The following is a 25,322-nucleotide window of genomic DNA, read 5'->3' on the forward strand; positions in this document are numbered from 1 at the left end:
GTAAAAGAAAATCCACTTCATAATGATTGGTGTATTATACCTGTATCATCTACATTTTATTAATTTCTATATTCTTGAAAATTTTAACATTGTATGCCCTATTTAATTAATGTACTAACCCTTCTGAAACATGTACACCGTATATATTAAAAAAAATGAATTGTTGCTGTAACATTTTTCAACACATTTCTATGCATATTTCAGCAATCACTAACAACATGTGGTATCTGAAATTTTTACATATTTGAGGGGTATCTACAGTGAGGAGTTCTTATGCAACCTGAAGACATTGTTTACGTTTTGAAAAAGAAAATTCCTTTCATTCTCCAACAGTACACGCATATTATGAAAACGTGCAACTCTATCACACAAGATTGTTCCAAGTACATCTAAGCATTGTATCTTATAACATAACGCCTGGAATGGTCAATAAACACAATCACATAATCATACAAAAGATAAAGCTGTGTAAACTTACATATTACCATCCCATGTCTTAATCTGATATCTGGTTACTTAAATAGAGAGAAATATAACTAAGTAAGTTTGAAGTTAATCCTGTAGGACACATGAATTGCTCGTTCTTGTACTACATTGTTCAAGACACATTTTACAAATAGTCTAGTTCCACAAAGCACATTCAGAGTTATGCTTGCATGTAAATGTACATGTACATGTACAAGTACATATACAGTGTACACATGCATACAGGCACACACCTAAACCTAGTACATATACATACTTTTGTAGATCACACAAATAATGGGGGAAAAATGATATAGAATAATTAACAAGCTAAGAAAGATAGAAACATCACCAAAAATATTGGATATTCTCATTTTTCTAATTCTACATATGATTGTTATGTGTGCTATTATAACTACATTGTATAGTTCTATAACTGATAAAACAAATTGTGAAAACAATGAAAATTATACCTGTATGCAATTTCTATACATATAATTATAACAGAGCACATTTCCACGTCTAGTGGATATTTCCTGATTAATGTTCAAGCTGGGGGAAAAGAAAGGATGAGTAGTTCAAAGCAAACAACAGATTGTAGACTGATAACAATCAGAAACCTACCAACTAGTGTAGATATCCCCCTCTCTCTCTCTTGTGATTTACCATGGGTTACCACATAAAGCCCATTCACACTAGCCACAAATTATCATGATTTCAAGTCCAGTGTTCCAACACCTATAAGCGATTACCAGTGTGGAGACAAAAATATCAATCTATTTAACAAGAAATTACACCTACATATAACTACATCATCCTACAAAGTCATTAATTTTTATGTGAAATTAAATCCTACGGGGCACTGCCAAAATAACAAAGGATTTAACTTGATCCTTACCGGTAAGATCAACTTAAAATTATGTTTAGTTCTATTCATGTTTTCAGAATCCCCTTCATCTTATCATAATTTACACACTAATTCCTTCATCTCTTATTTTATTTGTATGTTAATGACTGTATGTAAATGTCTCCACAGTTTTCATTGTCATTGGAAGCAAGAATATCACTGGAGACACACACAGCGTACCATAATTTCAAGTTGATCTTAACTTTTAAGATTGACTTAAACTCTTTGTGAAATACCACCCAGAAATTTTCTAAGTGCAACCTAAGATATTTTACAAGAGATAACAGTCGCACACATATACCCCTCCCCCCACCAAAAAAAAAAAAAAAAACCAAACAAAAACAAAATACAAAAGAAAAAAAAATACAAAGAGTACATAGACATCAATTAAATATAATGGTTGCCCCTTAATTCATCTCATGGTTTCTGTCTCATGTACAATTGTATGTATGAATGCAACCATACAAACAAGCATCATGTGTGCATGTACACATGTATGTATATATCATATCACTGAGAATTATCAGACATTTTTGGCGAATATTCCCTAGAAAACTAGAAACTTCATTGGCTAGGAAAGTCCAAACAGAAGATATCTTTACACATCACAGCAGCACAGGCATTCAGTTCATCATGAAATGATATCTTGATGCAAGTTATCAACAACCCCTTCTCAGAGAGCTATTAAATCTTCATTTTTATAATATGGTTTGGCCGATTTTCCACAGGATAGAAAAACTGAATAGATACAGACTTCAGCAGAGCATGACCTTAGTACTCCCAGGGGGACATATTTAATCTTTTTGTTCTCATCAGCAATTGCCCTAAATATACATGTACCATCTTTACAAGTAAACATCAGACAAAATCTGTGTCTTGAGCAAGAAAGCATTCCAGTCAAATGTGTCTAACAGACCAGTACAGCCTACTGCATACTGGGTTCTTTATCACAGTGCTGCTGACACATCTGGATACTGTACATGTACAAATGACGGGAAAGAGACTTGGAAAGCAGGGTAGGACAAAGTATTTTGCACATAATATTATGTGGGGACACATACAACTCGTAGATTTTTCAGTAACTGGCAGGGGAAGGGGGAGTGGGTGGGGGCATTCCATCGCCTTGACATAGACATATTGGGAAGGGGGCAGTGAGATCTGGTACGAGGAAAAAAAAAAAAAAAAATTCTGCTCCGAGACCTGCAAGTAACGGTCGATGGGAGGGTTTAACTATGACATTGGACTACTGTAGCTGGAAAGTCTTGTTTGGACACGAGTGTGGGAGAATGTGGTGGGCGGGGATTAAGAAGAAGATTTGAGCGAATTTGACAGCCAATCAAGACCTTCGTAGAGGCCATCTCCAGATGTGGCACAGGTGTTCTGGACGTACCACTTTCTGTCCCGCATGCTGTGCAAGTCCAGTCTCTCTGTGATTTCACCTACGCCCAGGGCATTAGGTAGATCCTGAAAAGGCAATCAAAGCAACAAGGCACAACACTATGACTCATGCCATTACTGTACATTTCATTACATTTCTCTCTTTCTGGAGAGAGCAATTACCACATATCATTAGGGAGCTTTAGATTTGCAACGTGGACATTTACGACAATTGCACTGGCCATTCTCCTCTTTCCTTGCATCGTGATGCAAAGTAGCTTTCGATTACATGAGGATGCAACCCTGTAAAAAGTAAAATGGTGGCCCCATATGATCACTCAATCAAGCAGCTCTCTGCATTGTGAACTGAGCAGATGTAAAAATGGCCCCAAACTCGTATTGAAAACTCAGACTGCACAAGCTATAAAAAGATTGATTTTGATAAGCGATTTTGCGCATGCGCAGAACTTTTTTTTCCTCTGAACGTCCACGTCGCAGAAATCCAAAGAATGTGACAATGATTACAGCTTCTTGGCCTTAATGCCCTTGATGTTGGACCTCTAATTCAGTTTTCTGGGGATTTAGTTTGATAGCTGCCCTTTAATATTCTACCCTTCTCCAAAACTGACCACAAACATTCTGCCAAATTTCTTCATGAGGTTAGTGTGCCAACAGAATGAACCAAATCTAAGTAGGACAAACAGATTAAAAGAAGCGTTACTAAAATTCATCGTTTACTCTGTAAAAGGCAACTCCCTCACAAGCATATTTAAGGAAAGAAAAAAGTCAGTACATTAACATAAATACGTGGGGAGCATACCCATGACAATTTCAGAAATCTCTTGCATTCTATTGTAAACTTTTTGCAAACCCCAACAATTAGATGTGGGGGCCTACTCCAGTAAAGTTACACATTATGTGACGGTTTCTACTCTACGGGGTCTCTGAAACCAGTAAATGATAAAAAAAAGATCTAGTTTCTAGTTATGTTGGTGAGGCAAGCATTATAGTTTTGTAAAAAAGAAATGGCTTATTTCAGGTGCTGAAATGGGTCTTGACACAAACCAACGCCCTGTTGCTACAGTAGAAACCTGACTTGCGATAAAACACAACTTAATATCAAACGCAAGTATCACCTGCAAATTGTGTTTGATCCTTGCGTTCCGTTGCGAGAAAAGTCTTGCGTTTGATTGCAATCTGAATTTGATTCTCCTTTAACATTTAGATTGAAGTCATTGTGGATGAGGATAGTCTGAAATTAGCCTAAATAAATCCCTGCAAATAGCAAGCTCATCCTCTGCACATCGCAGCGAGTGATGGCAGTAAGTACAATGCATTAAAAAAGTACACTAAAACATGAAAAAATGTGCCAATTACATGTACCTTCAGTAATGAAGTTTTAGAGAAGACTACTTTAGGATTAAAATAGCTAGGAAACCTGGATATGCCTAGAATTTGCTTGTGCAAAAAATACACTCAATTTCTGGCTGACTTCAGTCCCTGAATAAACACATTCTGCAATATGATTTTGAAATGAATAAGTGGGACTATGGGATGATCTAAAGCTGTGGCAAGTTCGGTGGCAAGGACTTTCTATGATCGCAGCTTGTAGTTTACACTTTGAATAATTTCTAACATGTGCAAATTCCGAGAACTACTATAGAAAGTGTAAGATTTCACAGGGTTGTCAATACAAGGTTGTCTACATAGAGCATTACACATATCATAACATCTCTACGAACACTTTGCTGTAGCTAGATACGCATACACCTTGTACGTACATACGTGCAATGCTATCTTCATTAGACAATGATCAAGGGGGGGGGGGTGGTCGTTCCTTTCTGGACTGTTTCAGACAGCGTATTATACTTATCAACGGACTACATCTTTGTAGTTGATGAAAACTGACCTTCATATGAATTTCTGCATTGTACTGTATCAGCGACTGATTTTACTTTACACAATTCAATAAAGCTTTGCTGAACAAAATATCACCGAAGAATGTGACACTGGTGGTGACAATGCTCCTTTTTTGCTACAATATCTGCAGTTTTATTGACCATTATGAATCAAACACAACTTTGCGTTTGATCAGAATCAAACGCAAAGCTGCATTTGATGGTGTTGCATATATGACATCAAGCATGAGTCCTTTCAGTAATGGACTGGCATTTAAATGCAAAGTTGCGTACAATTTGGGGGGATTAGCGTTTTATTTTCTGAGTTGCGCTTATGTGCGAAGTTTCTAGCAATGGGGCCCAGAACTTAATATGTACCGTTAAATGTGACATTTTCAGTTGCCTTACGGAAGGCAGGTAAAATATCTTTTCTTGAAAATTGCACTACAGGCAACTCCTATCATAACAAAGTCCTTTGGAACAGGGCAAATTTCTTTCATTATACCAATCAAACCTTTGTTGCTGCTGATCATATTAAGTATATACAAAATGTACATTGTAAATATAAATAATTTGGGGACCTGAATTTTTACTCTGTTGTGACAGGAGTGCACTTTATTCTGAATATGGGTGAGATGCTGTGAAAAGCATACCCAAAGAGCCTTCACTCAAAGTTACAACCAGCAAATCTGAGACTGGTTCTTGCGACAACCCCCCCCCCCCCCCCCCCCCCCCTACACACACACACACACAAACACCCGTCACACGAGTGCTATCACCTTCATGTCTGTACACTGTCCTGCTGGTTTACACTACCTGTTTGTTTGCGAACACAAGAAGGACGGCACCTCGTAGTTCATCCTCATTCAGCATCCGTTTGAGCTCCTCTTTTGCCTCACCAATACGCTCCCGATCGTTGCTGTCCACCACAAATATGAGACCTACGACATTGTATCAATCAAACATTGGGTAGATAACATGCGGTGATTACTGTTAAAATTGGACGGCATCAAGTAACACTCAGTGACAGGCATACAAATACTTTATTACCAACACATTGATGATGAACATCACACAACAGATGTCTTGCATAGTGTACCGAACATGAAAATAATACAAAAAGCATGTGAGACTTAGAGGTAATACAGAAACTATACAATCAGTATAGTTTCTATTTACTATACACAGCCCAGTCACTGTAAAAATGCACGGCGTCTGGTCAGGCAAAGTTTCCATGTCACACAGTTAAGGTACTCAAATTCAGAGCTGCATAATGTCCCAATATATACATGTAAAATGTACATTCTCACTAATCACTATCTTTCACTCATTTCTTCATAATAATCTTACTTGACTTTGCTGCATTCTAATCGTATCATCTTCTCTAATTCTCAAGGGGCACAATAGTTGTTGCCCCATTTACAAAACCATTAGAAATACATGTAACTTAAAAAGGCAGACTCTGGATTGTAAACAATGTGAATGGAGTATCAGAAAAATAAAAATGTGTAAAATGATAACAATCTGCTTATTTTCCCGTGTTCCTGTACCTCGTACAATATTGCACCACAATTGAAAAACAAACATGCCTCAACTTTGCCAGTTACTACATCCATGCATGCAATTTTAATGAGAACTTTTGGCAAAAACACAAGTTGCAACACTAAACAATGACTACAATTATTCAATTGTTCTGACGATTGTGACATTTTTGGTACTTCCTTCCCAACCTCAAAGAGCTTACCAGGAATGACCGCTCGATTCTTTTATTTATATTGTTGTACATGTGTGACATTGCAAACTGTATTAGTTTTCTCATTCAGCAATGGCAGCACTGAAACTTTTGAAATTTATAACTTTTGAACAGATTGTCTGATTTTCCTCAAACTTCACTGATAAGTTCTACTACAATCGCACTAATTATTGCTGCATAATTCCCATTCTATCCTTTATAATTACATGTCTATACTTCATGCTGATTTACACTGCATATTTCACCACCCCCTCCCTATGTCAAAGAAGATTATATGACATTTTGAAATGTCACATATTTTCAGAAATCATTTCTTGAGTAGTCCATATGAATATTCAAATGAGCACAATTTTTTATTCATTTCTATACAGAAATGACAAAAATCTCATATTTCAGTTGTAAAAATATAAAACTTGCCTTAAAACCACCCAAAATATAAAAGAACAAATGTTAACTCTGATATGTCTTGGTATGGGAACATGCTTTTACTTGTATTAGCTAAAAATATATATATTTTTTTCAATTTCATACATAACACACATGAAAATTTGTGAGGGTATGACATCAACTCACTCATTTAACCATCAAATACTGTATACGCTATATATTTCGCGGGGGTTTTATTTTCGCGAATTTCGCGAGTCGGGAGCTATTCGCGAAATTAACAACACGCGAAAATATTACCTTCCAAAATGAATCCCTTGCCTTGATGATACGAACATTTCAGTACTAGTACACCATGTCATGGCTTACCGAACAGACCAACATATACTGGCTAAACTTGTTTACGTACATATAACACGTCCACGTTTACTTACGAATACTGTAGAGAGCCAATCCATTATCGCAAGGGGACCACTCGTCAGAAATCTAGCGCGATGGACTTAACCACTTCAAAAATTGTTGAATTCTAACGAATATAGTTCGCAGAGTTTGGTAAGTTTTTTTCATGCAGTGTATAACTAGTATCATTCTTATTTGCTAGTAAGTTGAGAAATTCACATTTTCTTTGCCACTTCATATTTTCTCTGGTCCCCCAATCGCGAATTTAACCACTCGCAAATGTGTGACAGCGGCAATTCGCGAAAATTTATGTACGCGAAAATTATAGCGTATACAGTACAAAATCAAATATTAAGTGAATGAATATGATTTTTTACAATTGTTCCATACGTAACACCATATCTTACATTTAAGCAAGTGAAGTCCTTAAAATTTGAATGAATTTGCATTACATACATGTAATTTTCTTTTACTTCATTGAATTTCAAATTTCAACTCATAAGCTTCAAAATGATACCAAACACTTCAATATTGACCAAAGACGAAATTTTGCCTGCTCAGAAGACCCATAAGCTTCAAAATGAGACCAATACTGACCAAAGAAGAAATTTTGCCTTCTCAAGGGACCAATAAGCTTTAAAATGATACCAAACACTTCAATACTGACCAAAAATGAAATTTTGCCTTCTCAGGGGACCCATTAGCTTCAAAATGATACCAAACACTTCAATATTGGCTACCAGTCGCACAGCGCATTGCTTTCAAGCTCTTGGCAATTGTGTACATGTGTCTTATCAAATCTCTTATCATCCCATACTATTCTGCCGAATCTGGACTATGTTCAAGTACAGATAGCACCTTACTCCACATACCAAAACCAACAGTAGAGCTGGGGACAATGCTTTTGTGACGGCTGGACTGCGATTGTGAAGCGATCTACCACGGTTCATCCACATTTCCCCATCCCTTCATGTCTTCAAGAAGAATCTTAAGACTTTTCTTCTCAATGCCAATCTGTGACTGAATTTTGTTGTAAAGTGCTGTGAAACCAGTCATTAGGGAGCTTTAGATTTTAGACGCGCGGACGTTCAAAGCGAAAAAAACATGGTCTGAGCATGCGCAGTAGCTTGACGTGCGCTTCGCGCAAGCTCAGACCATGTTTTTTTCCCTTTGAACATCCGCGTGTCTAAAATCTAAAGCTACCTATTGACTGTGTAAGAGCGTTGTATAAAATAGATCCGATTGTATTGTATTGTACTGAATACATTGGCCAAAGCCCAAATTTTGTCTTTTCAGGGGCCCTTATCTTGGACTTGCCCACAGGACAGCATTTATCAAAGCACCTTGACTTTTACACTAGAACTCACCTTGTGTGTTCTGGAAGTAATGCCTCCACAGCGGTCTGATTTTATCCTGGCCGCCCACGTCCCACACTGTGAAGCTGATGTTCTTGTATTCCACTGTCTCGACATTGAATCCTGGAATAGAAATGCGCCATAGCAGGGCAAATATACAAAGGAAACTTCAGGTCTACTTGACAGAAGGGTAAAGAGAACAGTTCTCTGATTTGTGAGTGTGTGTGTGTGTGTGTGTGGGTGTGCATGTGTGTGAAAATACGCCACGTACTTTGTAGCCATACTGTATGCATCCATGAATTAGGGGTAGTTTTGTCTTTCTTGTGAATTGTACCTTTTTATAGATGTATTTGTTATTACATATATATGTGTATTATTGTTATGACATATTTGTTATGTTAATTTTGTAAACTGCACTTTAAATTTTTAGCTGTAATACTGCTGATCAGTACTTTGCATACTTATCAATTTCTAATGAAATGCATTAATATAATACACTCACTACAGTATTCACTGAAAAAAAAAAATGTCGCTACGGCGACTGGTGTATGCCTCCGCCATAATGCATGGTTCTCCTAATAGGTCTATAGTACAATGTCTTGACAATGTGTGATGACAGTTTCACACAATTGGCAAAATATCAAAATGACAGGTTTGCCACAAATGTGCTGAATGTTCACTTTCCTAGAACTACTGTAGGTTCAATTGGATGAATGATTAAAATGTCAGAGTGCAGGTATTTGGGGGAACTGATGATTTTTACTTGACTTTTGACCCTTTTATAAGTTTATGCATTGAGTAATTTTCAAGGTATTGAGAAAAAGTATAATTTCAGTATCAAATGGTAAAATAGTATTATCTAAACCTGGCCTTTGACCTTTGACCTCACAGTTCCAAAGAGAATCACTGTTAGGTAGAACATGCATAAATATGTAAGTTTCATGATAATACCTTGAGTTACTTTTGAGATATGGAGGAAGAAGTGCAATTCAGCACTTTCACTTGACCTTTGACCTTTGACCTTTTGGCAAGAAACTTCCCACAGAATATATATTGGGTTATACGGTACATGCATACAGTAGCGCTCACGGTAACCTGTGTCACTCCCGCGTATTCCCGCGTGCTTCTTCGAGTGGATAAATCGGTGTTCACTTCCGACATACCTGCGGGGATACGCGGGAATACAGCGTGAGTACAACGCAGCGAGACCGCGTGCGATTTATCGTGTGGGAAACACGCCAAAACAGCCCGATGTACGATCAACGCAAGCCCGATGTACGATCAACGCAATGTACGAACAATGCTGTGCTTCGCATGGCTGAGTGTGCGATTTGCGCTGTGTTGGCCTACAGGTACATCCTTGCATAGCGCGTGTGCTTGCAGACGAACCAGCTCAGTGACAGTTGCAATTATTTGCAGAGTAAGAAGAAAAGCACGCAAAGAAAGCTGCCTCATTGTAATTTAATTCCACGTGCGAGCACATCGTACTAGTAACTCGCACGGAGGGATAGGGCCCTGTAAGCAGCGAGGTGAAAGGGACTCGATTCTACCTTCCTGTTATTCCACTGCACAAAACTGCAAAGCAGTATTACGAATGCAATGGAGCGATGTTACAAGCACGTGATTTCCCGAAGTTTTTTTCTAGACTCACAGAGAAATTATAAAAAAAAAAAATCTTTCTTTTCGACTTCGTGCACTCACCTCGTGACACATTTCCTGAGAAGAGTTCTTCTATCTTTGTTAATAAATTCACATCGAACCATGCAATAATTTTCCAGAAAAAAAAAAGATTCATCTTTAAACAATACGGAGAAAACCTTGTGAAGAAATTACTACATGTACGGTATCCGTAAATCGCTACTCATTCTCGGGGAAGTTGCACATCTCTCCCGTACTCAGTGGAGGAGTGTGGGAGAAACGCGGGAGTTACAAAGCTCGGATACGAGAGTTACAAAGATCGAACCCTAGGGTGTGAGGGAAACGCGGGAGTTACAAAACTCGCACCCCTCCCGTACTGAGAGCATGGTGTGCGAGAAACGCGGGAGTTACAAAGCTCGGATACGAGAGTTACAAAAAAGAACGTACCCCACCATCCCGTATTAAGAGCATGGTGTGAGGGAAACGCAGGAGTTACAAAGCTCGCACCCCTCCCATAGTGAGAGCGTGTTGTGCGGGAAACGCGGGAGTTACAAAGCTCGGATAACAAAGATCGTACCCCACCCGTATAAGAGCAGGGTGTGAGGGAAACGCGGGAGTTACAAAGCTCGCACCCCTCCCATAGTGAGAGCGTGTTGTGCGGGAAACGCGGGAGTTACAAAGCTCGCACCCCTCCCGTACTGACGGCGTGTCGTGTGGGAAACGCGGGAGTTACTATAAAGCTCGTCCCCCTGCCGTATTACTTTGTGCCCGTTTACTTTTCTTTTTTTTTAATCAGGTGATGAAACATCGTATAGACCAGAAAAATAACAAAAAGCCTTTCTATTTCTTTTCTAATTTATGCACTTTCTCTACTGTTATCTAATCTTTTTCTGTTCTTCTTCTTCTTTTTCTTTTTTTTTCTTCTTCTAATTACTGTCATTACAGTAGGCCTATTAGTATCATCACAACTTTGTTACTATAACCTCTGTAATTTTCTTTTGTGCAAGCAACAAACTATCTTTCTCTATCTTTCGTCTGCATGAGCACCAAGTGTTTTCTTTATTCAAGGGAAAAAGAAAAGAAAAAGCAAAATCACAAGCGTTGCGCTCAATCTACTTCCTTACGTTTATTATTGAGAAACTTAAATATATACTATAGCAACGATTGTACTAGAAATGCATATCAGCATCAAAGTAAGCCCATTTTCTATTATTCCTTGAGTTACAATAATCTCGCATCCTTTCCTTGCTAACTCTATACCAGAGAGGGATTACGGGCAATTTCAAAGTTCGCACTCTCTATTCAGTGGAGTGCGCTTCTGCGGTAAACGCGGGAGCACTAATCTCTCATCCCTCTCGTGATGCTCAGAGGAAGTTGAGGGAATACGCGGGAGTTACAAAGCTCGGATAACAAAGATCGTACCCCCACCCGTATTAAGAGCAGGGTGTGAGGGAAACGCGGGGGTTACTATAAAGCTTGTACCCCTGCCGTATTATTTTGTGCCCGTTTTACATTTCTTTCTTTTTATTAAAATCATGAATCATGTGACGAAACATCGTAGACCAACAGAAAAACAACAAAAATCCTTTCTATTTCTTTTCTAATTTATGCACTTATTACTTTGTGACACATTTTCTGGGTAAAGTTCTTCAATCTTTGGCAATAAATTCACATTCATACTTTTCTCGAAAAAAAAATAGGTTGCACAATAAAGTTGAGGGAATACGCGGGAGTTACAAAGCTCGGATAACAAAGATCGTACCCCACCCCAGGGTGTGAGGGAAACGCGGGAGTTACAAAGCTCGCACCCCTCCCGTACTGAGAGCGCGTTGTGCGGGAAACGCGGGAGTTACTATAAAGCTCGTACCCCTGCCGTATTACATGTATTTTGTGCCCGTTTACATTTCCTTTTTTGTTTAATCAGGTGATGAAACATCGTAGACCAACAGAGAAATAACAAAAAGCCTTTCTATTTCTTTTATAATTTATGCACTTGTTTTCTGTGACACATTTTCTGGGGAAAGTTCTTCAATCTTTGGCAATAAATTCACATTCATACTTTTCTCGAAAAAAAAAAGAAGATTGTGTTGCACAATATAAGCAATGAAATATTCTTGCTCACATTTTCTTCTCTACAGTTATGGTTTAATGAGAAAAATGGCGATATTTCCTTATAGTTTAGGCTTTATTGAAAAAAAAAAAGGTATGGTTGGATGTTTTGTGATACAACTGACTTACACATTTGCACCAAAAAGCGATATCCTGAACATTTTTAAAATCATGATCATCAAATAGATACAGTAAAATGTAATATATGATTTTTGTTTCCTATATCCCTGTTTTCAATTAGATATAAATGCATTTCTTCAATTTCACAAGCTCTGAATCTTAAGATCTAACAGTACCATGAATACAAAGTGCCTACATTTTTTTCTTTTCTTTTTTTAGTGGCCTAAATCACTTAGCGATAATGGTATATACTATAGTTAACGCATCATGGTGTGATAGAAAATTATTTTCTGGCACGGGGTATATCCCTTTCTCATTTTCGCATGAGTGACATAGCTCGTATCCCCCTCCTGTATTGAGAGTAGAGAGTGCCCCTCCCCCAACTGATACTTCATAAGTGATATCCAGAGTGCGTGATTACACGAGTGACGAGGTTCGTATCCCGCCCGTATATTGAAAGTAGGGTGTGCAGGATTACGCGGGAACTTCAAAGCTGATTACCCCTCCTGTATCGAGAGAAGGGGCGCGGGAAAACGCGGGAGCAACAAAGGTCGTAATCAACTTGCCTGTATTGTGATTACAAAATGCGGGAGCACGCGGGAGCTTCAAGGGTCATTACCCGTCCCCTCCCTTATCGAGAGTTAAACAGGGAGAGCGGGACTACACGGGAGCTACTACCTTTCTTCTCATTAACATGACCACTTTCAGTGTTAATGCCTTCACAGACCACAGGCAATTATTGAAATTATATAATAGGCATGCTTTATTTTCACTTACCTTTCTCCTCACTTTCACGAAGAGTTTGTCGGTATATCATTATCCTCACTTCCTTGACAGAATGCTTGCCCTTCCCATAAGGTCTTGGTTCACATGTCCATCGACAAGCTCCGGATCTTAAATGTATATGTTAAATATCTGATGAACGCTATTAACGAAAGCTTACCTCTCTGCCACGACACGGAGTGATCATGCATTTCTTCATCTGGCGGCAAAATATTACATACGGTGAATATCCAAATGATGGTTGTACACCCGGAAACTTGAGTCGTAACGTGGCAAGCAAAATCCTCGACGTTGTTGCAATATCAAGTGTATATTGTAGATTTCATTGACATCCAATGAAGTGAAAAGGGAAAACTTGTCACATAGTTTCATAACCTTACTAAGTGTTCATCACACGCAGACGAAGAAAAATTTGTCAAGGCAAACCTATGGTTTCACTATGCGTTCACTTTTTGAATTGTATATACAAATAATCTATTCTGTACTATCCTTAATCTGATCAATCTTGCTGCTCTTCTCTGCGTCTTCTAGTATCATCGTAACTTCGTTTCTTTTACCTCTTTAATGTCCTTTCCGATAGGCGATAAGGCAACTGTCTTCTCTATATTTCCTCTGAGCACCAAATGGTTTCATCAGTCAAAAGAAAAGAAAAAGAGGAAGACAAACAGCGAGGAGCTCGATATGCAATTTATATACATTCTTCGTAGAATATTCATGTTTTGGCAGGATATTGGTCCTGGCAATCACTATAATGTCTATTTCATGTATTTATGAACTGTGCATTCTTTTCTTCAAACCCACCAGTTATCAAACTCATTTTCTTTACTGGAGTAACAGTAACAGTAATGTCGTATCCTCCCCTTGTTAAGACAGGATACAGAGGGGCAATTTCAAAGTTCGCACTCTCTATTCAATGGAGTGCTCTTCTGCGGTAAACGCGGGAGCACAACACTGATCTCAGACTCCTTTCATGATGTTCAGAGGACTAATGTTAAAGGAATACGCGGAAAGTGCTACCAGCTCCACAATACTTTGGGTGCTGAGGATTACGCGGAAGACACAAAAGCTTGCACGTACCCCTTCCATATTCCTTGGAGCGAACGCGGGAATCGCGGGAGCTACAAATCTCGACTCCTCCCGCGTTCACAGGAGGTTCTGAGCAAATACAAGCATACACAAATCCATTCCAGAATTTTATTTTCTGTTACATTTAGTCCTATCCATGGCCACATTTTTTCGGGATTGTGGTACCGGGAATTTTATATTGTACTTCTTCCCATCCACAAGCTTTGGTTCTACTAATCATTTTTTTTTTCCGGAAACTTTTTTTTTTCATAGTATACATGTAATATGGCAAACCTGTAAATCCATCAACAGATTACAAGTAGTTTTTGATTTGTTCTGCATTTTGATAACAGTAGTTACAAAAATCCATGGGAAGAGGGAAACTTGTCAAATGCATAGTATTCAGCATCCACCTTAAACAAACAAATGCGTTCATCTTTCGAACCTTATTCTTTACACCTGTTATCTAATCAGTCTTTTTCTGTTCTTCTTCTTCTTCTTCTTCTTCTTCTTCTTCTTCTTCTGTATACTGTCATTCGTATCATTACAACAACCTTGTTACTATTATAACCTCTGTAATTTTCTTTTAGACAAGCAGCAAACTGTCTTTCGCTATCTTTCCTCTGCATGAGCACCACGTGTTTTCATTATTCAAGAGAAAAAATCACAAGCGTTGCACTCTTAATCAATACTTTCTTGACAGAGTATTTGTTATGGCCGATTTTGGTCCGGGTCATCAGTAATGAACATGGGAACCATTTTTCAAACTCAACAACTTAAGATCTATAGACATGAAGCAGAGAGGCGGAACTGCTTGAATCAATGCACTATAAACTCTGGGTATATACGGTTATATTTACTTGAGAAACTTTAGTATAATATAGCAACGACTGTAGACATGCATATCAGCATCAAAGTAGGTCTATTTTCTATTATTTCTGGAGTTAAATAATCTCGCATCTTGTACTTGTTAAGACTATTATATTATACAGAAGAGGAGGGATTACGGGGTAATTTCAAAGTTCGCGCTCTCTATTCAGTGGAGTGCGGTAAACGCGGGAGCACTAATCTCTTATCCCTCTCGTGATGCTCAGAGGAAGCTGAGGGAATACGCGGGAGGTACAAAAGCTTGCATGCCTTCCGTGTTCACTGGAGCGTACGCGGGAATCGCGGGAGCTACAAAGTTTAATCTCGACTCCTCCCGTGTTCACAGGAGGTTCAGCGTGAATGCAAGCTTACACAAATCCATTCCAGAACATACTTTTTTTGGTTTTTGTTACATAGGTCCTGTGGCCACATTTTTCGGGATTGTCGTACCAGAAATGTTATACTGTACTTCTTCAAATCCACAAGCTCCGGTTCTTAATAAAATAATAAATAATCAAATATGAAATTTTATACAATGTATATAATACATTTTTCGGAAACGTTGTATATAGTAATAAAAGATGGCAAATTAATCCCTCGAAACATCAAGTCTTTGTTTTTATCTTTTAGTTTGATAACAGTAACAAAAATCCATGGTTAGAGGGAAACTTATCAAATCACTCAGCAATATTATTCAGCGTTCACCCAATAAACAAAATAGCATGCGTTCACCTTTTGAACTGTATATACTCACATATTTACACCCGTTATCTAATCAAATCTTTCTCTGTTCTCTTCTTCTACTTGTTACTGTCATTATTAGTATTATCATAACAACTTTGTTACTATTAACCTCTATAATTTTCTTTTGGACAAGCAACAAACTAACTGTCTTTCTCTATCTTTCCTCTGCATGAGCATCACCACGTGTTTTCATTATTCAAGAGAAAAATAATCACAAGCGTTGCACTTAACCAATACTAGTCTTTCTTGGCAGAGATTTGTTATGGCCGATTTTGGACCGGGTCATCAGTATAATGAACATGGGAACCATTTTCTTCAAACTCACCGGCTTGAGATCTTATACAGACATGAAGTATATTGGGAGGCGGAACAATTAGAATTAACGCATATTTATTTGAGAAACTTCAGTATATTATAGCAACGACTGTACCAGTCTTGCATAATCAGCAGCAAAGTAGCTAGTATAGGCCTATTTTCTTTTATTTCTGGAGCTAAACTTAATAATCTCGCATCTTTTACTTGTGAAGACTATTATACAGAAGAGGAGGGATTACGGGGTAATTTCAAAGTTCGCGCTCTCTATTCAGTGGAAAGCGCTTCTGCGGTAAACGCGGGAGCACTATCTCTCACCCCTCTCGTGACGCTCAAAGGAAGTTGAAGGAATGCACGTACGGGAGGTACAAAGATTGCATCCCTTCCGTGTTCATTGGAGCGTACGCGGGAATCGCGGGAGCTACAAATCTCGACTCCTCCCGCGTTCACAGCAGGTTCAGCGTGAATACAAACTTACACAAATCCATTCCAGAATATTATTTATTTATTTATTTTTTTAACACTCGTCCTGCTTGACCACAATTTTCAGGATTGTCGTACCGGAAATTTTATACTGTACTTCTTCAAATCCACCAGCTCTGGTTCATAATCAAATATTATACAATTTTTTTTTTTTCCGTACACGTTTTTTCTTCTAGTAATATCAGATGGCAAATAAATCCCTAAAAACATTACAAGTCCTTGTATTATTCATTTTGATAACAGCAGTAACAAAAATCCATGGTAAGAGGGAAACTTATCAAATCATTAGAGTATTCTGCATTCACCTTAAAAACAAACAAATGCGTTCACCTTTCGTACTGTACTCACATATAAATACACCCATCATCTTAGCAATCTTTTTCTGTTCTTCGTCTTCTACTTATTACTGTTATTATTACTACTATCATAATAACTTTGTTACTATAACCTCTATAATTTTCTTTTAGACAAGCAACAAACTGGTATCTGTCCTCTGCATGAGCACCAAGTGTTTTCATTATTTAAAGAAAAAATATCAAAATCACAAACGTTGCCCTCTACTTTCTTGACAAAGTATTTGTTATGGCCAATTTTGCTCAGGGCCATCACTAGGTAGTAATGAACTTGGAACCATTTTCTTCAAACCCGCACCAGCTAGAGATCTTAGACTTGAAGCAGGGAGGCGGAATTGCTTGAATTAACGCACTATCAATCTATGGGTACGGTTAGTTGAGAAACTTAAGTATATATAGCAACGACTGCATATACTATAGACATGCATATCAGCATCAAAGTAGGCCTATTTTCTATAGTTGAGTTACAATAGTCTCGCATCCTTCACTTGTTAACTCTATACCAGAGGAGGGATTACGGGGTAATTTCAAAGTTTGCACTCTCTATTCAGTGGAGTGCGCTTCTGCGGTAAACGCGGGAGCACTAATCTCTCATCCCTCTCGTGATGCTCAGAGGAAGTTGAGGGAATACGCGGGAGGTACAAAAGCTTGCACCCCTTCCGTGTTCATTGGAGCGTACGCGGGAATCGCGGGAGCTACAAATCTCGACTCCTCCCGTTTTCACAGCAGGTTCAGCGTGAATACAACCTTACACAAATCCATTCCAGAATATTTCTTTTTTGTTATTTTTTATTTTTAACACTGGTCCTGCTTGGCCACAATTTTCAGGGTTGTCGTACCAGAAATTGTATACTGTACTTTTTCAAATCCACCAGCTCTGGTTCATAATCAAATATTGAGGCAATTTTGTTTTCCGTACACGTTTTTTCTTCTAGTAATATCAGATGGCAAATAAATCCCTAAAACATTACAAGTCCTTTAATTGTATTATTCATTTTGATAACAGCAGTAACAAAAATCCATGGTAAGAGGGAAATTTATCAAATCATTAGAGTATTCAGCATTCACCTTAAAAACAAACAAATATATACGTTCATCTTTCGTATTGTACTCACATATAAATACACCAATCATCTACCCGGTATTCTTATCAATCTTTTTCTGTTCTTCGTCTTCTACTTATTACTGTCATTATTACTACTATCATAATAACTCTGTACTATAACCTCTATAATTTTCTTTTAGACAAGCAACAAACTGGTATAACTGTCTTTATCTATCTGTCCTCTACATGAGCACCAAGTGTTTTCATTATTTAAAGAAAAAAATATCAAAATCACAAGCGTTGCCCTCTACTTTCTTGACAAAGTATTTGTTATGGCCAATTTTGCTCAGGGCCATCACTATAGGTAGTAATGAACTTCGAACCATTTTCTTCAAATCCGCACCAGCTAGAGATCTTAGACTTGAAGCAGGGAGGCGGAATTGCTTGAATTAACGCACTATATAATATATGGGTATGATTATATTTGAGAAACTTAAGTATACTATAGCAACGACTGATACTAGACATGCATATCAGCATCAAAGTAGGCCTATTTTCTATTATTTATTGAGTTACAATAATCTCGCATCCTTCCCTTACTCTATACCAGAGGAGGGATTACGGGGTAATTAAGTTGGCGCTCTCTTTTCAGTGGAAAGCGCTTTTGCGGTAAACGCGGGAGCACTAATCTCTCACCCCTCTCGTGACGCTCAAAGGAAGTTGAGGGAATACGCGGGAGGTACAAAAGCTTGCATGCCTTCCGTGTTCATTGGGGCGAACGCGGGAATCGCGGGAGCTACAAATTTCAACTCCCCTGCGTGTTCACGGGAAGTTCTGAGCGAATACACTAGTCAGGAGGTAAAATCGAGACTTGTCAAATCATTATGAAGATGAGAGTTCACAAATGCGTTTATTTATCGAATCGTATTACATCGTCTGTGTCTACTCTTTGCCTCCTCTTGTAATCATAATTTTTATTGTCTCTTCCCATTTTGTAAGGGGTCTGTGCCGTCCATTTACTCACTTCACAAAAGCTAATTCCAATAATCATTTATGTCATTATTATCATGACATCATAATTTTCTTTTAGCTCTATAATTTCCTTACGGATATTTCTAAGCGATACGACAGTTGTTTCGGGGAATACACGTTCTTTAGGGGCTACACGTGTTTTCATGGTTCTCTGCTAAACTTTATTCTCTGACGTTCGTGGCATAAAGTTACGGCAAATATATAGGCCATAAGTAAAGCAAACATGGAAATAAAAAAAAAAAATCTTTCTCGTACGTTGCCTTACGCTGTGACAGGGAATTAACAGCTGATACGAACTAGCACAGGCTTATTAGCCCATGCGGTACCAGAAACACATATGGAAGGCAATATTATTTATTTATTTATTTATTATCATTATCATCATTATTATTATTATTATTATTATTATTGGTACTGCCAACCAATCGACTCGGCGGTCATAAGTTCGACAGCACGGTCGGAGAACTAGATGTGAGACACAGGTGCGTCAGTTACCAGTGGGCCTACAAACTGTACTTTACGTACCTACAGGAATACGGTACTACTATCGCAAAAAACACATCGTGCTGTTTTCATGGGACCGGAAATCAATTCGACGTTCTGCATAAACTGTCATGTTGCATTGATTCTTGCCGTTCGATGCCTCCTCGGGACTCGCTCGAAATGAGAAGGTAACGATATTATACCGCTGCGTTCGCGGTCCTATGCGAATGTCTTCTAGTCTTCAATGATATTATGTAGCATAAATTTTACTTGGGTTTTGCTGGGATTGATTCCACATTTGTTTTTCAATGTACAAGTTTTGTACTGTGATTACGCCATTCGTAACACACAGTGCACATTGCGTCGTCAGGAACAGCTAGCACTACAAGCACAACGTTGAATCGCGCGCTGCTCCTAGCTGTGCTAGCTGTGCACAGTGTGCATGCATGCTGCAATCGCGATCGTACAACTCGCACTCGCTCGTGTGGGCGGGAGTTCCCTGTACTGTGTGCGGTATTGTCGCGATTTTTGGCGCCGCACACATCGTCCACGGACTTGCGAAAATTCTGCATGACAGAGCGCGGGAGTACGCGGGAGGACGCGGGCATACGCGGTAATCGCGGGAGTGACACGGACCCCCACAGGTTACCGCGAGCGGGACTGTACATCAAGTTTAAAAAAAATCCTTCAGGCATTGCATAAATATAAGGAAAGTAGTGATATTTTGAGGAGTTGACCTTGACCTTTGACCCCCTGACCTTTGACCCATGACCCCCAACTTCCCTAGATAATCACTGCCCATCGGTACATGCATATATACTAAGTTCCATGAAGATACCTTGAACCATTTGCCAGATATGGAGAAAAACATGAAATTTCAACCTTTTTTCACAAAATAACCTGTGACCTTTGACCTTTGAACCCGTGACCCTAAAATTCAAACAAAGTATCATCCCCCCAGGATATACCCTCATACCAAGTTTGATGCAAAACCACCTCACGGTTCTTGAGATATCGACAAAAACAAAACGGGACAGACGTACGTACGGACGTACGGAAGTACGGACGACCCGAAAACATAATGCCTCCGGCCACTTCGTTGGCGGAGGCATAAAAACTTGTCTGTTGTATCCAAAAGTGCATCACTTTTCTCAGTGTTTGTGGGTTTTTTAAATAAGAAGCCTCATTATTTCTGTATGTTCTAGTGTGTTTCCTCACAATAATTTGTGTTTGTTTTAATATCTTCAGTAAGTTTTGCCAAATGATGCAAGGTGCCTGTTAAGATTTTGAATGATATTTCAGTGTGTAGGACCCTACTGTGAAGAATGACTGAGCATGTGTGCAAAATAAACCTATTACATGTGAGAAAAAGTGTGCATGTTTGTGTCTTCATTCACACACACCATTCAACAGGGCTCCAAGTATTGCATGAAATACAATGTAGTGCTATTGTGTGATGTGTGCATGGCCGGCCACACTATTGCAGGATTGCAATTGCTGCTGGGGCTACACTGTATGCACACCGACTTGATTGTGCTATGCTTTCTTTCGGAGACTTTCTTGAATGTTCTCAGAATTGGCACAGAAACAACAGTGATAAGTACCCTGGTATTAGTAATGACAGAAACAAAAACAAAAACATAGTTGTCCCTGGATAGCAGAATATGTCATTGTCTGGAAGACTGATTAATTCAGTGGCAGATGATGCTCCATTGCTTACTGACACATTGCATCTAGACTCGCACATGATCATATGTGTGTTGGTTTGCGAGGCAGGTGATTCTCTGAGTTCAAAAGACAATAATTTGCTTGTGCTGGCGTGTAGTGTACACTGTAAGCCTCACCCCAAATTTACTGCTTATTTCTATCAAACTGTAAAAAATAGTGTGGCCTTGTTGCCGTCCAATATGGTAAATACTGTATATGCACCAACTGTAGTTGCCTTGCAGTAAACCAAAATACTGAACATTCACATGTAACAGGTACAAGAATTTCACATTTATGGGTCTGAATTCCTCCCAATGCGTGCTTGACAGGGGAGAAAATGGAGCCTACATGACACCCATGAAGCCTCTCAGAAAATCTTGCCAAAATCTATTGGCTTCAACATGTAGTATGCCTTCTGCAAACACTACTGTAGCTGCAGCTGATACTGGTATGTCTAACAGATTTATGCAATGCCAAAATTTAGCAAATACTGTATTACCACATACATACATGTACATACATATACTTGTACAAATGTGTGCATGGGGGAATATACGTCTGAAAAGAAGCTATCTTCAGCGGTGGGTATCTTACGGGGAATTTGTTCCAAAGGGGAAATTTTTTATTCCCCTTAAGGTTTTGACAATGTTTTTCAAAGCCTTATCATTGATCTGGGGCCTCGGGACTACCTAGAAAGAGAGAGAGAAAGAGAGAGATAATATTTATATATTTATATTTACACATGCACTTACTTCTGAATTCTTAAAATGTACTATCACTGAAGAGCACTCTCTTCTTATCATTATTATTATTATTATTTTTTTTTTTTTATTTTTTTTTTTTTTTGGGGGGGGGGTCATTTTCCATCTAGGCATTCCTCTTCTCTTCAAGTCAATAAACCTTGGCAAAGTTTTACATTCAAGAATTGCAACAGCAACAATAAATGTCAGCAAGTGGCTTCACAGCTTTTCATCAGAATTTGACCGCTTGGTTAACATGGAAAGTCCATCCTACCTATTGTTGGGATAGTTGTAACGATTTCACCAAGCTTGAGTTTGTAGAGGATTGTTGTCTTTCCAGCAGCATCAAGTCCAACCATCAATATCCTCATCTCCTTCTTCCCTACGAGAGCCTGAAGGACCTTTGCGAAAATACCACCCATCGTATTCACAGGTACAGTGTATCTGCCTCCCAAGAAATGGGTTCAAATCCGTAGCCTGATTGCACCTTTCACAAGTGGTGAGGCTGCTGAGCAAGCCGTGGCTGGTGTTGCCTACAATGCTATGAGGAAAAGGCTGAAAACAAACATAACAGGTACATTGTATTGGTCAGCAAGAATGCAAGGTGGACAGATTATTTATAGCTTAGCTTTATCTGTGCACACCCACTTTCTGAAGTCACATGCATGTACAGTAAAATACTGAGATCATCTGGCCTAATGTACAGTACAGGTGGCATCACTTTATCCCTATACTGACATAAGATGCCCGAACGAATACGGAACTTTAAATTTCGCACAAAACGGCCGGTTAACGATCGCCCCGTCACTGTACAGGCATGCTAACCTGGAAACATTGAACTGCACATTACTTGAATACGAGACCATTCTGAAGCAAATAATTTTCACACAACAATAGATATACCATACTGTACTTTAAAATGAATCCATAAGGATTGGAACAATCATCCCCCAGTATTCCCACTGAACACGTACTAGCCATCCCCTTAATACCAAGAGTAGGAGAAGCTGAGAGAACTTGGCCTCTGTGGTTGTTTACTTTTTGTAAATGCCAGGTCAATAAGATTGTGCTCAAGTTTAAGGATAGACTAACAGAACAAGAATTTGCAGTCATTTTACGAGGTCTTAGGGTTGTTTTCTTAACTTCCCTGCTTTTAATATTACAATTTTCTTCTTTCACTAATAAAGGATGTAGCATCACTCACCTTCGCATTTCACGCCATCCTCTACACTTACTCAAAACAAATTGGTGAAGTCTTTGATAGCATCTACCAATTATTGTTGCTTTGTTCATTCTCTGGTGGTCAAAGTGGACAGTCATTCGTATTACTGAATGACTGTCCTTGTGTGATTAGAACTCCATAGAATGTCAGTGATGTACTGTAGTGTGTACCAAATATGCAAAAAAAAACTTTGGCGATGTGCGGGACACTGACGTATAAAGTAAAAAAAAAATGCACCAAGGTGTGACCTCCCATGCCAAAATTAGACTACACATGAAAGCATCTTCTTGTACACTGTACAGCGCGTAGGTTTTACATGTAGCCGGTGGTCAAATTTCGGACACCGTTATTGTTGAATTATGACTGAGTGGCTTGCTTAATGATGTGATATATAGGCGGTGTATGAGTGAAGGGCGTTCTGGCTTGGGTAAACCATGGACCTACGTTGTACTTCTACTTAGCCTTAAACGTCTTTGAATCTGACCCGACCCTTCCCTGTTGTGTATTGTCTTTGTGTAAATACGAGACGCTGTGCAAAGCATCCACCCGCTACAACGTACTTCTCTGTACGGCGACGGGGCTGTGTATTTAACACAGAAATTCATACTGTCGATTACTGAATGTAAAAGGGGAGTCATGCACTATATACAGGTGTAGCTCTCCAGGAAGTTCATGCTGAGAAAGACCTTGGTTTTTTTTTAGAAGATTCTAAATTGTGTTGGAAGATCAAGTTTCACATGCAACTTTGAAAGCTACGTAGAGTTGCAGGCCCCTTAATAATAGCGCACATTTCTGATATCGATCAGTGACCTTGTAAGTTATGGTTCTATTGGAATCTTCAGCATTTTTCCTGTATGCGAGTGGGATTTCATAGAATTTCCGTGATCAACGAACTGTGATTTAAACATGTATAAACATTAACGACGGGAAGGGATGCGGGTCACTCACCTATAGATAGTGTCTACAAAATATACATAACATGGGACTCTTGATCTTGCCAATTACTAAAATTTACCTAGGTAACACGTTAGTGGTTTAGTAGACTAGTAGTACTGATCTGGGCCTTACAAACTTGTCATGCTTGTAGTAGACTAGGATACTGTAGAATCATACATTTCATTAGCAATATATTGTTAGCATTGTCCTGCTTCGAATGCTTGTCTATCCGCCAGTCGGCTCTGGTCAGACTGGTGGTGTGTAGTCTGGTTGGGGCTCTGCAGTGGAGACTGGAATAACAATGTAAATGGTATCGTATGTCATGTGCAGTGCCAGTCAGTAGTACACAGGCACAGCACACTCAGGGCACAGCCGCGCCACATCACACTAAGGAGAGAAAAGCTAAAAAGGGTAATTTTACTACTCGCATATCATGCGTTCTTGTTTATGTTAGAAGTTGCATCGATCATCGTCAGCAATGCGACGCATTCTGTTTACAAACAAACCAAAAAAACCTTGCCGGTTCGATGGCAAGACACGAGACAACCATTAAAACTACCGGCTAACCTAACGTTAGATCCTGTGACATCAGAGTCAAGTTGTGTGGCGAACTGTATGTACGTTGCCGCAGTCAGCGAGAACGAGAAGACTGCGGGTGGTGTGTACGTGTATGCATCATTGCGATCTGCAGTGAAGTTGGCTAGACTACTTGTCCAACTGACATCTTTTTCGACGTTATAAGTGAAAAATCAACTGAGAGATAATTAGGTATACTACGTATTTACGTACCGTCAATTAGAGTAATCACAGTCGACAGCGAATGAAAGAGCTGGGTGCAGATAGTTCGTTACAAACAACTCTACTTTAGTGCACAATCATGTCACGTTCTGACAGAAATGGGTGGATCGACTACTAGTATGCGCAACGCATGCATTGCCCATTTACATTGCACGCATACGTAGTCGCTATAGTCGTCACTCAACTTCCCGGTGTGTAGGGCGAAATTAGATGTTACAGCGAAATTAGGTAACGGTGACGTCGACGCGTCCGTAAACTTGATGATCACAAGCTTTCATCGCATCGTGGCATATATCACAAATCAAAATATGGATGGCAAATTTACAATGTACCAGACTCGTGTACAG

The 25,322-nt window shown here is 39.0% G+C and overlaps 1 protein-coding gene across 1 annotated transcript; it reads right to left on the reverse strand.

Moving 5' to 3' along the window:
• Window positions 1–1,112: 1,112 nt before the first annotated feature.
• Window positions 1,113–25,088, reverse strand: LOC139737412 (ADP-ribosylation factor 1-like). The gene is made up of 5 exons (XM_071648088.1): window positions 24,967–25,088; window positions 22,294–22,574; window positions 8,551–8,661; window positions 5,464–5,588; window positions 1,113–2,836 (listed from the first exon to the last, which is right to left on the reverse strand). Exons 2-5 carry the CDS (start codon window positions 22,439–22,441, stop codon window positions 2,675–2,677), a joined length of 546 nt encoding a protein of 181 aa, XP_071504189.1. The 5' UTR covers window positions 22,442–22,574; window positions 24,967–25,088; the 3' UTR covers window positions 1,113–2,674.
• Window positions 25,089–25,322: the final 234 nt, after the last annotated feature.

This window comes from Diadema antillarum, unplaced genomic scaffold (genome assembly GCF_040938485.1).
Source record: "Diadema antillarum isolate AM-2024a unplaced genomic scaffold, OU_Dant_1.0 seq00000693_RagTag, whole genome shotgun sequence".
Lineage (NCBI taxonomy): Eukaryota > Metazoa > Echinodermata > Echinoidea > Diadematoida > Diadematidae > Diadema > Diadema antillarum.